Source organism: Pongo abelii, chromosome 5 (genome assembly GCF_028885655.2).
Source record: "Pongo abelii isolate AG06213 chromosome 5, NHGRI_mPonAbe1-v2.0_pri, whole genome shotgun sequence".
NCBI classification, from domain to species: Eukaryota; Metazoa; Chordata; class Mammalia; order Primates; family Hominidae; genus Pongo; species Pongo abelii.
In genome coordinates, this window is record NC_071990.2 from 37,156,903 (window position 1) to 37,170,431 (window position 13,529).

Consider the following 13,529-nt stretch of genomic DNA (forward strand, 5'->3'; position numbering starts at 1 on the left):
GGAAACTTGGATCACCGTGTCTGGTAGGCAGGTAGATAAATGGGTCTTGAACCCTAGAGAGAGTTGTAGACTGGAGAAGAGATTTGGGAATCACCAATAGCTGGTGGTCAAAGCGTTGGAGGGAATAAGAAGGTCAAGGATAACTGGTGGATACCAGCAGAGAACGAGAGAATTATGTTAAGGTTTGAGTACACTTGAGGAAGATAGATAATGGGGTAGCAACAGCAGCTGCTGCAGAGAGGTCAGATAAGGTAATAACTGAAAAAAACGTCCTTCGAACTTGGCGTTTAGAAAGCCGTTTGTGGCCTCAGTGAAAGCAATGTCGGTGGAGTGAGGAGGCAGAAATATGATTTCAACAGGTTAATAAATGAATGGAAACCTGAGAAACAAGAAAATGAGTGACTTTCTCCCCCCAACCCCCAAAGGAGCTTGCCTCTGAAGGGAGGTAGGGAGAGAGTACCAGAAACTTAGAAAGGAAGGATTATGGCATTTTTCTAATAGTAGAAACTGGAAAGGGTGAGGATGGAAGCAAGTAGAGGTAAGCTTAAAAATGTGGAGACTTCTTCAGATATGTCAATGTCCTAAAAGACCAAAAAACAAAACAAAAAAAAACACACGCTGGGGACTTGTTCTGAAGTTAAGTAGATTAAAGAGAGGCGCGGCAGCCAAATTCAATGTGTGGTCATTGGTTGGATCCTGGATTTTTAAATAGCTATATGGTCTTTTTAAAAAAATTTGATAGTTAAGGAAATTTGACTATAGACTGAATATTAGGTAATATTAAGAGATTACTCATTTTAATGGGTATGGCAATAATGCCAATGGTTGTATAGAATAACGTCCTTATTCTTAGGAGATGCATGTTGAAATATTTAGAAATGATTTTATAATGTGTTGCAAGTAACTTTCAAGTAGTTCTGGTAAAAACAGAAAGAAAATATTGCCAAATGTAAACAACTGGTGAATCTAAATGAAGGATATCCAGATGTTCATTGTATTACTTTTGTACAAAAAGCTTTACATATTTAATGTGTACAACTTGATGAATTTGGACATAAGTATGCCCTTGTGAAACCATCACCATGATCCATGCCATCAACCTATCCATTACCTCCAAGTTTCCTCCTGCCTTCTTACTTATTACTATTAGCAGTAAGAACACTTAACATAAGACCTACCTTCTTAGCATATTTTTAAATATACAATACAGTATTGTTAACTCTAGGCACTGTGCTATATAGTAGGTCTCTAGGAGTTATTCATCTTGTATAACTGAAACTTTGTATTCTTTGCCCAGTACCTCCCTGTTTCCCCCTGCCTGCAGCCTCCTGCAACCACCATTCTGTTCTTTGCTTCTGTGAGTTCAGCTATTTTAGATTAATTGCACAAGTGGTATCATGTAGTATTTATCCTTCTGTGTCTGGCTTATTTCACTTAGCGTAATGTCCTCCAGGTCCATCTGTGTTGTTACAAATAGCAGGATTTCTTTCTTTTTTAAGGCTGAATAATATTCCATTGTATGTATATACTACATTTTTTAAAAAATTTTTTTATTCTTTTGACACAGAGTCTCACTCTGTTGCTCAGGCTGGAGTGCCATGGTGTGATCTCTGCTCACTGCAACCTCCACCTCCCAGGTTCAAGTGATTCTCATGCCTCAGCCTCCTGAGTAGCTGGGATTACAAGCGTGCATCACCATGCCTGGCTAATTTTTGTATTTTTAGTAGAGACAGGGTTTTGCTATGTTATGTTGGCCAGGCTGATCTCGAACTCCTGGCCCCAAGTGATCCACCCGCCTCAGCCTCCCAAAGTATTGGGATTACAAGTGTGAGCCACTGTGCCCTGCCTGTACCTTGACTGTAAATTTTAAGCATTTATTGTAGTTTTAAGTTATTACTCTTTTAAATCATATTAATCATTTTAATGTTTTATCAGTTATTTTTCCTTTTAATTGATGTTTGTTTCTTTGTAGTGGCTGTTATTATAATCTAAGGAGCACTTTTTCTTTTTTTTATTATTATGCTTTAAGTTTTAGGGTACATGTGCACAACGTGTAGGTTTGTTACATATGTATGTGTGTGCCATGTTGGTGTGCTGCACCTATTAACTCGTCATTTACATTAGGTATATCTCCTAATGCTATCCCTCCCCACTCCCCCACCCCGCTACAGGCCGCGGTGTGTGATGTTGCCCTTCCTGTGTCCAAGTGTTCTCATTGTTCAATTCCCACCTATGAGTGAGAGCATATGGTGTTTGGTTTTCTGTCCTTGCGATAGTTTGCTCAAAATGATGGTTTCCGGCTTCATCCATGTCCCTATAAAGGACATGAACTCATCCTTTTTTGTGGCTGCATAGTATTCCATGGTGTATATGTGCCACATTTTCTTAATCCAGTCTATCATTGATGGACATTTGGGTTGGTTCCAAGTCTTTGCTATTTGTGAGTAGTGCCGCAATAGACATGTGTGCATGTGTCTTTATAGCAGCATGATTTATAATCCTTTGGGTATATACCCAGTAATGGGATGGCTGGGTCAAATGGTATTTCTAGTTCTAGATCCTTGAGGAATCACCACACTGTCTTCCACAATGGTTGAAGGAGCACTTTTTCTTTACTAGAACATATATTTAATTAATGGGAATCACTGGATAAAATAGAATGGAATATATTCATAACACTAAAGAATGGATACCATACTTCATGGGTAGTATAATATTAAAGAGCCAAGTAGAGAAAAAAGAAAATTTAATTTACTCTGGATATAGCTCCTAGTGTTGAAGATTGGGATGTATCTTGATGGACTTTTGAAACTTTCTTTTGAACTGTACTGTTTCCCCTTTTGTGCTTTAACTGGATGAATCAGTTTTCTATCCTAGAGTTACCTCGCTGGCATAGCTCTTCAGAAAACAGAACCTCCAGGGTAATGGCATATCAGTGTTCAGGACTTACTTATCTCTATAGAGGAATTAGTTCTCTGTTAAACAGGGCAAAAGAGAGGTTTACATTTCTCTTAACTTCTTTTCTGCTTTAAAGAAACATTTGTATTGGTAAGTTCTATCAGAGTTTTTCTGTCAGATATGCCTCTACCCTGTTTCTTCATAGGCAGAGACCCAGAAGGAATTGTGGAGAACATCTCATCGGATCTCTCAGTTGTCTCCTCCTATTTCTGAAGTACTCCAGAAGTGAAACAACTCCCTGGCTTACCTCCCACAGGCCTCTCTTGGAAGCAAGGTTTCTTGACCTCGTTTTGAGGAGGGGTGGGAGGAGGCTCTCCTGTGCATTGCAGGATGTTTAGTCTTTACCCACCAGATGCTAATAGTACTCCTCCAGTTTGTTGATTTTTAATTTTTTTTTAAAGAGCTGGAGCCTCCCTATGTTGCCCAGGCTGGAGTGCAGTTGCTGTTCACAGGCGTGATCATAACTCACTGCAGCCTCTAACTGCTGGCCTCAAGTGATCCTCCTGCCTCAGCCTCCCGAGTAGCTGGGAACTATAGGCATGTGCTGCTATGCCCAACTGCTGTCCAGTTTTGATAATCAAAAATGTCTTCAGACATAGCCAAATGTCCCCTTTGGAGCAGAATTACCCTGAGAACTATTGTTGTAAAGTAATGTCTGTTAATTGGGGGGGTGTGCCTTTAATCAGCAGAGAAGAGGCTTGAAAACTTATGCACCTGAGCTCCACTCCTAACAGTTCTGGCAACTTAGTCTATCCGAGGTGGTGCATGATACTTTGATCCTAATAACTCCACTAGTGATCCTGCCTGTGCCTTGCAGGTCTATGGCACTGTTAGAATCAGGCTAACTCTTCAGAACCTCCCCCTGTGGCAAAGCTCACTCTGGCCAGAGTTGGAACTACTTTCTGCAGGTAAGTGGATTGCCATCAAGCCTCAGCCGATTTCACTCAGTCCTCTTGTGCTTGATGCATAGCAATGACCTTATGTTTGATTTTTTATTTTTTATTTTTGAGACGGAATCTTGCTCTGTCACCCAGGCTGGAGTGCAATGGCACGATCTCTGCTCACTGCAAGCTCTGTCTCCCGGGGTCAAGCCATTCTCCTGCCTCAGCCTCCCAAGTAGCTGGGATTACAGACCTCCGCCACCACGCCCGGCTAATTTTTTGTATTTTTAGTAGAGATGGGGTTTCACCGTGTTAGCCAGGATGGTCTTGATCTCCTGACCTCGTGATCCACCCGCCTCGGCCTCCCAAAGTGCTGGGATTACAAGCATGAGCTACCACGCCCGGCCTTGATTTTTTTTTTTTTTTTTTAAGGGATGAGATTTTTTGTTGTTGTTTAATTACCGTCGTATCCAACCAAATCCCAATAGTGTCCCTCTAGCAAGACACTAAAAAATGTCTCCGGGCATCCCTGGGGGCAGAATCTTTTCCAGTTTAGGATAACTGATATAATCAAAGCCAAAAAGAGGGCTTATCAAAATTCACAGGTGTTCTTAGAAATGTCGCTAAGTTGCTATTAACTACCTTTCTGATAACTTGAGAAATGTGTCATAATCTCTGGGAAGATGGATGCACAGCTTGCAAAAATATATTCAGTGTTGTAATACCATTCTAACTTGAATTGCCCAACAAGAAAAGAAACCTATTTTTTTTTTGTGATACAAACTGGGAGTTTAATAAGATTTTTATGTGTATCAAAAAGGCTTACAGGCCAGGCGCAGTGGCTCATGCCTGTAATCCCAGCACTTTGGGAGTCCAAGGTGAGTGGATCACTTTAGGCCAGGAGTTTGAGACCAGCCTAGCCAATATGGTGAAACCCTGTCTCTACTAAAAATACAAAAATTAGCTGGGTATGGTGGCATGTGCCATTTTTTATTGTCTTGCCAGAGGGACACTATTGGCATTTGGTTGGATATGATAGTAATTAAACAACAAAAAATATCATCCTTTAATCCCAGCCTGTAATTCCAGCTGCTCAGGAGGCTGAGGCATGAGGATCACTTCAACCCAGGAGGCAGAGCTTGCAGTGAGCCGAGATTGCACCACTGTACTCCAGCCTGGGCAACACAGCGAGACTCTGTCTCAAAAAAAAAAAGGGAAAAAAGAAAAAAAAAAGACATGAGGAGGCTTACAAAGGTTGCAAAACAGCCATCAAAAATGATGATGATTAATCCTGTTTTCCTCACCTGTACATCTGTCCCCTTCAGGATTCTCCTACCGGCACACCATGTTCTCTTCTGTGTGTGATGTTCTCTTCTGCCTCAGGGATACTTACATGTGACCCCACCTCCCAACATCCACACTAGTTTTTCACTGGAATTTGTTTTTAGCAGTCCTTTCTGGATCCTTTCCATTCTGGTTGTCTACTGAGTTTTAATGGGTTTTGACTGGGTATTGTTAGATAATGAATTGTAATGTATTTAAATGAATATTATTCCTACTTGCTTTCATGGAATGTCTTTGTTAATTTAAACAGGAAAATGGCATCTCAGAATCACTGATCACAAAACCAAGATGTGAAAAATGTTATAATAAGTTATCTCTTTACTCTATTTGCAGGAATCATTGTAGTCAATCATTTTCCAGTTCTCAGCCGCTCAGTTGTGATCAAGGGACACGTGGTTTCCGAACTGCCAGCTCAGAATAGGAAAATAACTTGGTAAGGGAGGCAGCATGCAACAACCCTGAAGTCAGGACACTTGGGTTCACATCCTGGCAAGTTATGAAACCTTTCCGAGCCTTGAACATGTATGAAATGGGATCAATCACAGCTACCTTATGGGATCACAGTGGTGATTCACTGAGATAATGTTTCCCGAGTGTTTAGCAAGGCACCTGGCATATAAGGTGGGAACAGGAATAGGAATGCAATTGAACATGAATCTTTAGTTTCTAATGAATAGAATTTTTCTCCTTCCTGAAGTGTTCATAGATTCTTAGAATTTTAGAGTGAGACTCTAAAATTTGTGGTCCAGTCCTCTTATTTTTTGGATGCAGAAATAGACCAAGTAATTTAACTGAAATCATCTCACTAGCAATTGGCAAAGCTTGTCTCCAAGTTCAATGCTGTTTCATTTTTCCAGCTGTAATATTTGAATACAACTGTATAGAGAGCCAAAAAGTCATTGGCATGGCAGATCATGCATTGCTTCTTCCCTGTGGTGCCACGGTCATGCATTGCTGTACATCTCTGACTCATTTTGTGCCCAGTGACATTCCTTAGAAGTGACTGAGAATTTTGTGATTACAAAATTGATACAGGAAAAGTTTGGGAAATATGAAAATCACAAAGAAAATAAAAATCAGCTGTGATCTCATTTTCCAGAGATCATCTACTCCTGACTTATTTTTAATTGGAAATGGTACATCTTAATTTCTGAGGTTTTTTTTGGTGTTATTGTTAGTATGGCTCTTAATGCTTTGTAATCCATCCTCCTGGCTGCTAATCAAAAATGGCTTAGTGAAAAGAATGTGAGGTCCAGATGAGGCTCAGGTGACAACTGTAGTCTCAGATAAGTCACTTCCTATCTGGAAATCTACTTTATATCTCTATAGATTTGCCTATTCCTTGCAGATTTGTTAAAAAGGTGTTAAGAAAAAAAAGACGTGTCTATTCCTGACTTCTCATCTAAATGCAGCTATATAATCTGTAGTTTTTTGTGACGGTCTTCTTTCATCTAGCATAATGTTTTCAAGGTTCATCCATATTGTATCATGTATCAGTACTGCATTCCTTTTTATCGTCCAGTGATTTTGCATTATATGGGTCTACCACATTGTGATTATCTTTTCATCAGTTCATGGACATTTGGATTACTTCCATTTGGGGGCTGCTATGAATAATGTTGCTGTTCACATTTGTGCACAAGTTTTTGTGTGGACATATGTTTTCAGTTTTCTTAGGTACATACTTAGGGGTGGAATTGCTGGGTCATATGGTAACTGTATTTAACTGTTTGCGGAACTGCCAGGCTGTTTTCCATAGTGGCTGTACCATTTTATGTTTCAATTCCTCCATGTCCTTACCACCACTTTTTGTCTGACTTCTTGATTGTAGCTATCCCAGTGGATGTGAAATGATATCTCACTGTGATTTTGATCTGCGTTTCTCTGATGGTTAATAATGTTGAGTATCTTTTTGTGTGTTTATTGCTCATTTGTATATCTTTTTTTGAGATAGAGTCTCACTCTGTCACCCAGGCTGGAGTGCAGTGGTGTAATCTAGGCTCATTGCAACCTCTGCCTCCCAGATTCAAGTGATTCTTCTGCCTCAGCCTCCCAGATAGCTGGGATTACAGGTGCCCGCCACCATACCCGGCTAATTTTTGTATTTTTAGTAGAGACAGGGTTTCACAGGGTTTCACCATGTTGACCAGGCTGATCTTGAACTCCTGACCTCAAGTGATCCGCCAGCCTCCCAAAGCACTGGGATTAACAGACGTGAGCCACTGCACCCAGTCCATTTGTATATCTTTTCTGGAGAAATGGCTATTCAAATCCTTTGTCTATTTTTTTATTTGGTTGTCTTTTTATTAATGATTTGTAATAATTCTTAATGTATTCTATATAGACCACCCCCTTATCAGATACATAATTTGCAAAAATTTTCCCCCATTCTGTGGGTTGTCATTTTACTTGATGGTATTGAGACACAGAATTTTTAAAGTTTTTCCCCTCCCCTTGTCTTCTACAAAAAGTTGTTAATTTTCATGAAGTCCAATTTATTTTTTCTTTTGCTACTTGTTCTTTTGGTATCATATCTAAGAAACCATTGCCGAATCCCAGAATCATGAAGCCTCCCTCCCTGTGTTTTCTTTGAAGTTTTATCATTTTAGCTTATAAATTTAGGTATTTGATCCATTTTGAGTTAATTTTTATGTATAGTATAAAGAAAGGGCCAGGTGTGGTGGCTCACACCTGTAATCCCAGCACTTTGGGAGGCTGAGGCAGGCAGATTGCCTGAGGTCAGGAGTTCGAGACCAGGCTGGCCAACATGGTGAAACCCCGTCTCTACTAAAAATACAAAAAAATTCACTGGGCGTAGTGGCAGGTACCTGTAATCCCTGCTACTTGGGAGGCTGAGGCAGGAGAATTGCTTGAACTTGGGAGGCAGAAGTGGCAGTGAGCCAAGATTGCGCCACTGCACTCTAGCCTGGGCGACCAAAGCAAGACTCTGTCTCAAAAAAAAAGAAAAAGAAAAGAAAGAAAGGTCCAATTTCATTTTTTCATGTGTGAATATCCAGTGGTCCTAGCATCATGTATTGAAAATAATAAATTAAAAAATAGATAGCTGTCCCTTGGTATATGTGGGGTATTGCTTCCAGAATCTCCATATACACCCAAATCCTTGCATATTCAAGTTTCACAGTTGATTCTGCGGAACCTGTTTACAAAAAATCATCCCTCTGTATATGTATACGCAGTTTTTGCATCCTGAAAATATTGTATTTTCAATCCTGGGTTGGTAGAAAAAAATCAGCTTTTAAGTGTATCCACATAGTTCAAACCCATGTTGTTCAAGTCTCAACTGTAGTTTGTACCGTCTTTTTATCTGAATGTGGGGGGTATAGTGTGGTGGGCTCTTCTCTCGTTCCCCCAGTTCCTCAAAGTCTAGGTTGCATGCCTTTTAATCCACCATTAGAAGTCTTCTGATTCTGATTTAATTGGTCTGAGTTGATGCCCACGTATGAGCATTTATGAAACGCTCTCTAGGTGATTGTAATGTGCAAGCCAGGTTAAGACCTAATGAACTAAACACTTAATAGTCATAAAGAGGACCAAACAGGAGTGATTGGGAGGCACACTGCTGGAAGAGGAGATGTGCTGGTGTGTGCTGGGTTGTGTTGTAACAACATGACTATGTCCTCCACCCTACAGGTGGCAGCATCTCCTTACTGAGAGAATACACATGTACTATGTCAGTACTTTTTGAGGCTAGAAGCACTGTAGGAATGAAGTATGCAAAATAAAAGGACCCTCTGTATTATAAATAAATAAAGAAAGAAAGAAAGCCCAGTAGAAGAGAGCACAAACCCGAAGAAGCACTCTTCTTTCTCCTGTAAATGAAGGAAAATATTATTGTTCTGTAACTTAAACACTTTTTTAAATAGCCATTTAATTATTTTATCTTATTTCATTTCTCTAGAGATGGGATCTTGTTCTGTCTCCCAGGCTGGAGTGCAGTGGTATGATCATAGCTCACTGCAGCCTCAAACTCCTGGGCTCAAGCAGTCCTCCCACCTCAGCCTCCCAAGTAGCTGGGACTACAGGTGTGTGCCACCAGGCCAAGCTGATTTTTAAAATTTGTTTTTCTTTTCTTTTTCTTTTTTTTTTTTGAGATGGAGTTTCACTCTTGTTGCCCAGGCTGGAGTGCAATGGCGTGATCTCGGCTCACCACAACCTCCGCCTCCCGAGTTCAAGAGATTCTCCTGCCTCAGCCTCCTGAGTAGCTGGGATTACAGGCACCTGCCACCATGCCAGGCTAATTTAGTGTTTTTAGTAGAGACGGGGTTTCTCTGTGTTGGTCAGGCTGGTCTTAAACGCCCGACCTCAGGTGATCCGCCTGCCTCGGCCTCCCGAAGTGCTGGGATTACAGGCACGAGCTATTGCGTCCAGCCTTGGAACTATTTAATTTCATTTTACAAATGATACAGAGAGAACTCTACTTTGCCCCATTAGTTTTTACCTTTTGTTCTCTGGGCATGATGAAACAATCTGTCTTTAAAATAACTATAAGAACACAAATTGAATTTTTAAATTACTTAAAAATCTCAGGTATTTTAAGTATATAAAATACAAATAAAATGCCCTTTATTTTCTAAAATTGTATTTGTAGAAAAGCATGAGGACTCTGGTTGCTCTAGAATAAATTTAAAAAAAAGAAGAAGAAAGAAAAAAGTGTGAGGACTTCAAGCCGTATGCCATGTTTTTTGTGTTGTCTGAAATCTTTGCTCTGCCAAGAACAAAGCTTATCAGCCTGTTGCTCTCAGTAAATCACCATCAGTAATCTTCAGTGATCAGTTCTTCCTCTTGTGTTGCTAAAAGGTCTGTCTGGTATAATTGGAAAGAAATAATTGATCAACAACACTGTGCATAATCCATTTTTTTTATTTTAGGAAATCACCAGTAGCAGATCTCCCATCATTGGTGTCAGAAATCTTTTTTGGATGTCATTAGTGCTTCAGAGTCCCATTAGGATATATTGTGCTCTAGACCAGTGCTCCTCAGTGTTTGGGAACTAGTGCAGGTCTGTAAACTGTTCCTGGCCCACAGTTAACAAATATTTTAAAACTTGTATGGCAATTTGACATTGTCTCTATGTATTCATTGTGTTTCATAAAAGTATTGGTCTGTAGAGGATTGAGGAAAGCACAGAACTGGTCCTTCTCTACAGATGGTCAAGTAGCTTTGAAGAAGAAGTACCTAAAGAAACCACCTATCTTTTTACATTTATTTTCTCTCTGTTTCTCTCAGGGATTTTATATTGGAAGACATGGATCTTGCTGCCAACGAGATCAGCATTTATGACAAACTTTCAGAGACTGTTGATTTGGTGAGACAGACCGGCCATCAGTGTGGCATGTCAGAGAAGGCAATTGAAAAATTTATCAGACAGCTGCTGGAAAAGAATGAACCTCAGAGGCCCCCGCCCCAGTATCCTCTCCTTATAGTTGTGTATAAGGTAAAATGTTTCCTGAGTTGGTAATTGCTTCAACAGAGCACAAACTGTTCAACATTCTTCACAAATGCTATTGTTGACTAATCCCACCACTGAGCCTTGGTTTTTCCGTGAATAAATTGGCCTTTGCTCTTGTTACCATGTGTTACTAGGAAATTTGACTGTGTTGTTAAAGGTCCTAGATGAAAGCTGCATATTTGTAGTTAAATTATATTTGTGTAATATTATTATTTAATTTTTTATTATTTGTTTGTTTGTTGTGTGTGTGTGTGTGTGTTTTGAGACGGAGTCTCACTCTTTTTGCCTAGGCTGGAGTGCAATGGCGCGATCTCGGCTCAGCGCAACCTCTGCCTCCTGGGTTCAAGTGATTCTCCTGCCTCAGCCTCCCAAGTAGCTGGGGTTACAGGCATGCACCACCACGCCCAGCTAATTTTGTATTTTTAGTAGAGACAGGGTTTCTCCATGTTGGTCAGGCTGGTCTTAAACTCCTGACCTCAGATGATCTGCCCACCTCAGCCTCCCAAAGTGCTTGGATTATAGGCATGAGCCACCACGCCCGGCCTTGTGTTTTGTTTTGTTTTTTTTTTTGAGATGGAGTCACGCTCTGTTGCCCAGGCTGGAGTGCAGTGGTGCGATCTCAGCTCCCTGCAACCTCCGCCTCCCAGGTTCAAACGATTCTCCTGCCTCAGCCTCCCAAGTAGCTGGGATTACAGGCATATGCCACCACACCTGGCTAATTTTTGTATTTTCAGTAGAGACAGGGTTTCTCCATGTTGGTCAGGCTGGTCCTGAACTCCCGACCTCAGGTGATCTGCCCACCTCGGTTTCCCAAAGTGCTGGGATTACAGGCCTGAGCCATCGTGCCTGGACAGATCTTTTATTTTTCTAGTCAAGGTCACACTCTGTTGCCCAGACTGGAGTGCAGTGGTGCCATCATGGCTCACTGCAGCCTCAAAACTCCCAGACTCAGGTGATCCTCCCATCTCAGCCTCCCAAATACCTAGGACCACAGGCATGCACCACCACACCTGGCTAATTCTTCTGTTTTTTGTAGAGATGGGGGTTTTTCCGTGTTGTCCAGGCTGGTCTCGAACTCCTGGGCTCAAGTGACTTGAGTCTAGTCAATCACTCTCAGACTGAGTTCGAGACTGCCCGCCTCAGTCTCCCAGAGTGCTGGGGTTACAGGCGTGAGCCACTGCAACCAGCTTTTATGTATGTATTTATTTATTTTTTGAGACAGAGTTTCACTCTTGTTGCCCAGGCTGGAGTGCAATGGCGTGATCTTGGCTCACTGCAACCTCCGCCTCCCAGGTTCAAGCAATTCTCCTGCCTCAGCCTTCCAAGTAGCTGGGATTACAGGCATGCACAACCATGCCCGGCTAATTTTGTGTTTTTAGTAGAGATGGGGGTTTCACTATGTTGGTCAGCTGGTCTTGAACTCCTGACCTCAGGTGATCCACTCACCTCAGCCTCCCAAAGTGCTGGGATTACAGGCATGAGCCACTGTGCCTGGCCTAATATTTGTATTTTTAGTAGAGGTGGGGTTTCACCATGTTGGCCAAGCTGGTCTTGAACTCCTGACTTCAGGTGATCCACCCGCCTTGGCCTCCCAAAGTGCTGAAATTACAGGTGTGAGCCACTGTGCCCGGCCCCTTTGTGTATTATTATTATTTTATTTATTTTTTTATTTATTAATTATTTTTTTTTTTTTGAGATGGAGTCTCGCTCTGTTGCCCAGGCTAGAGTGCAGTGGTGCGATCTTGGCTCACTGCAAGCTCCATCTCCCGGGTTCACACCATTCTCCTGCCTCAGCCTCCAGAGTAGCTGGGACTACAGGCGCCCGTCACCACGCCTGGCTAATTTTTTATATTTTTAGTAGAGACAGGGTTTCACCGTGTTGGCCAGGATGGTCTCGATCTCCTGATCTCGTGATCCACCTGCCTTGGCCTCCCAAAGTGCTGGGATTACAGGCATGAGCCACTGCACCCGGCCCCCTTTGTGTATTATTATTATTATTATTATTTTCTTTTTTTTGAGACGGAGTCTCTCGCTCTGTCGCCCAGGCTGGAGTGCAGTGGTGTGCTCTCGGCTGCAAGCTCCGCCTCCTGGGTTCACGCCATTCTCCGGCCTCAGCCTCCCGACTAGCTGGGACTACAGGCGTCCACCACCACGCCTGGCTAATTTTTTTGTATTTTTTAGTAGAGACGGGGTTTCACTATGTTAGCCAGGATGGTCTCGATCTCCTGACCTCGTGATCTGCCCGCCTCGGCCTCCCAGAGTGCTGGGATTACAGGCGAGAGCCACCACGCCCGGCCTGTGTATTTTTAAATGGTGAATTTTAAAATATGCTGATTATATGGTAGCAGCTTGGTGAGCCTTGCAGTCCCTATAGTTCTCAAATTCTAAATTCTTCCAGAAGTAAACGTAAGTGGCTTGTTTATGAAAATGGATTGGTTCTTAAGGCACATTGGAAGTAGCAGAAGAAGCCTGTTTTGTTTTGTTTTTTTTTTCTTGGTATTAAGGTATTTGTTTGCTGGGATGATTATTAATGCCTTTTCTATCTTTCCTTGTAGGTTCTCGCAACCTTGGGATTAATCTTGCTCACTGCCTACTTTGTGATTCAACCTTTCAGCCCATTAGCACCTGAGCCAGTGCTTTCTGGAGCTCACACCTGGCGCTCACTCATCCATCACATTAGGCTGATGTCCTTGCCCATTGCCAAGAAGTACATGTCAGAAAATAAGGGAGTTCCTCTGCATGTGGGTGATGAAGACAGACCCTTTCCAGGTAAAATGCAACATTTACTACTTATTAGATATAGTTTTCTTGACAGTAGATGATAGGAAAGGAAGTAACATTTATTGATAGCTAATGAGAGGCACACTCCCTATATT

The 13,529-nt window shown here is 41.7% G+C and overlaps 1 protein-coding gene across 7 annotated transcripts in view; it reads left to right on the forward strand.

Moving 5' to 3' along the window:
• Positions 1-13,529, forward strand: part of C5H6orf89 (chromosome 5 C6orf89 homolog) — a 47,571-nt gene that overhangs the window by 10,092 nt on the left and 23,950 nt on the right. For 3 of the 7 annotated variants that reach the window (XM_054556817.2, XM_054556818.2, XM_009241814.4), the window contains 2 exons: positions 10,431-10,638; positions 13,209-13,422. In XM_054556817.2, the coding sequence (XP_054412792.1) occupies positions 10,450-10,638; positions 13,209-13,422 (403 nt within the window). In that variant the 5' untranslated portion in view covers positions 10,431-10,449. 7 annotated transcript variants of the gene reach the window in all.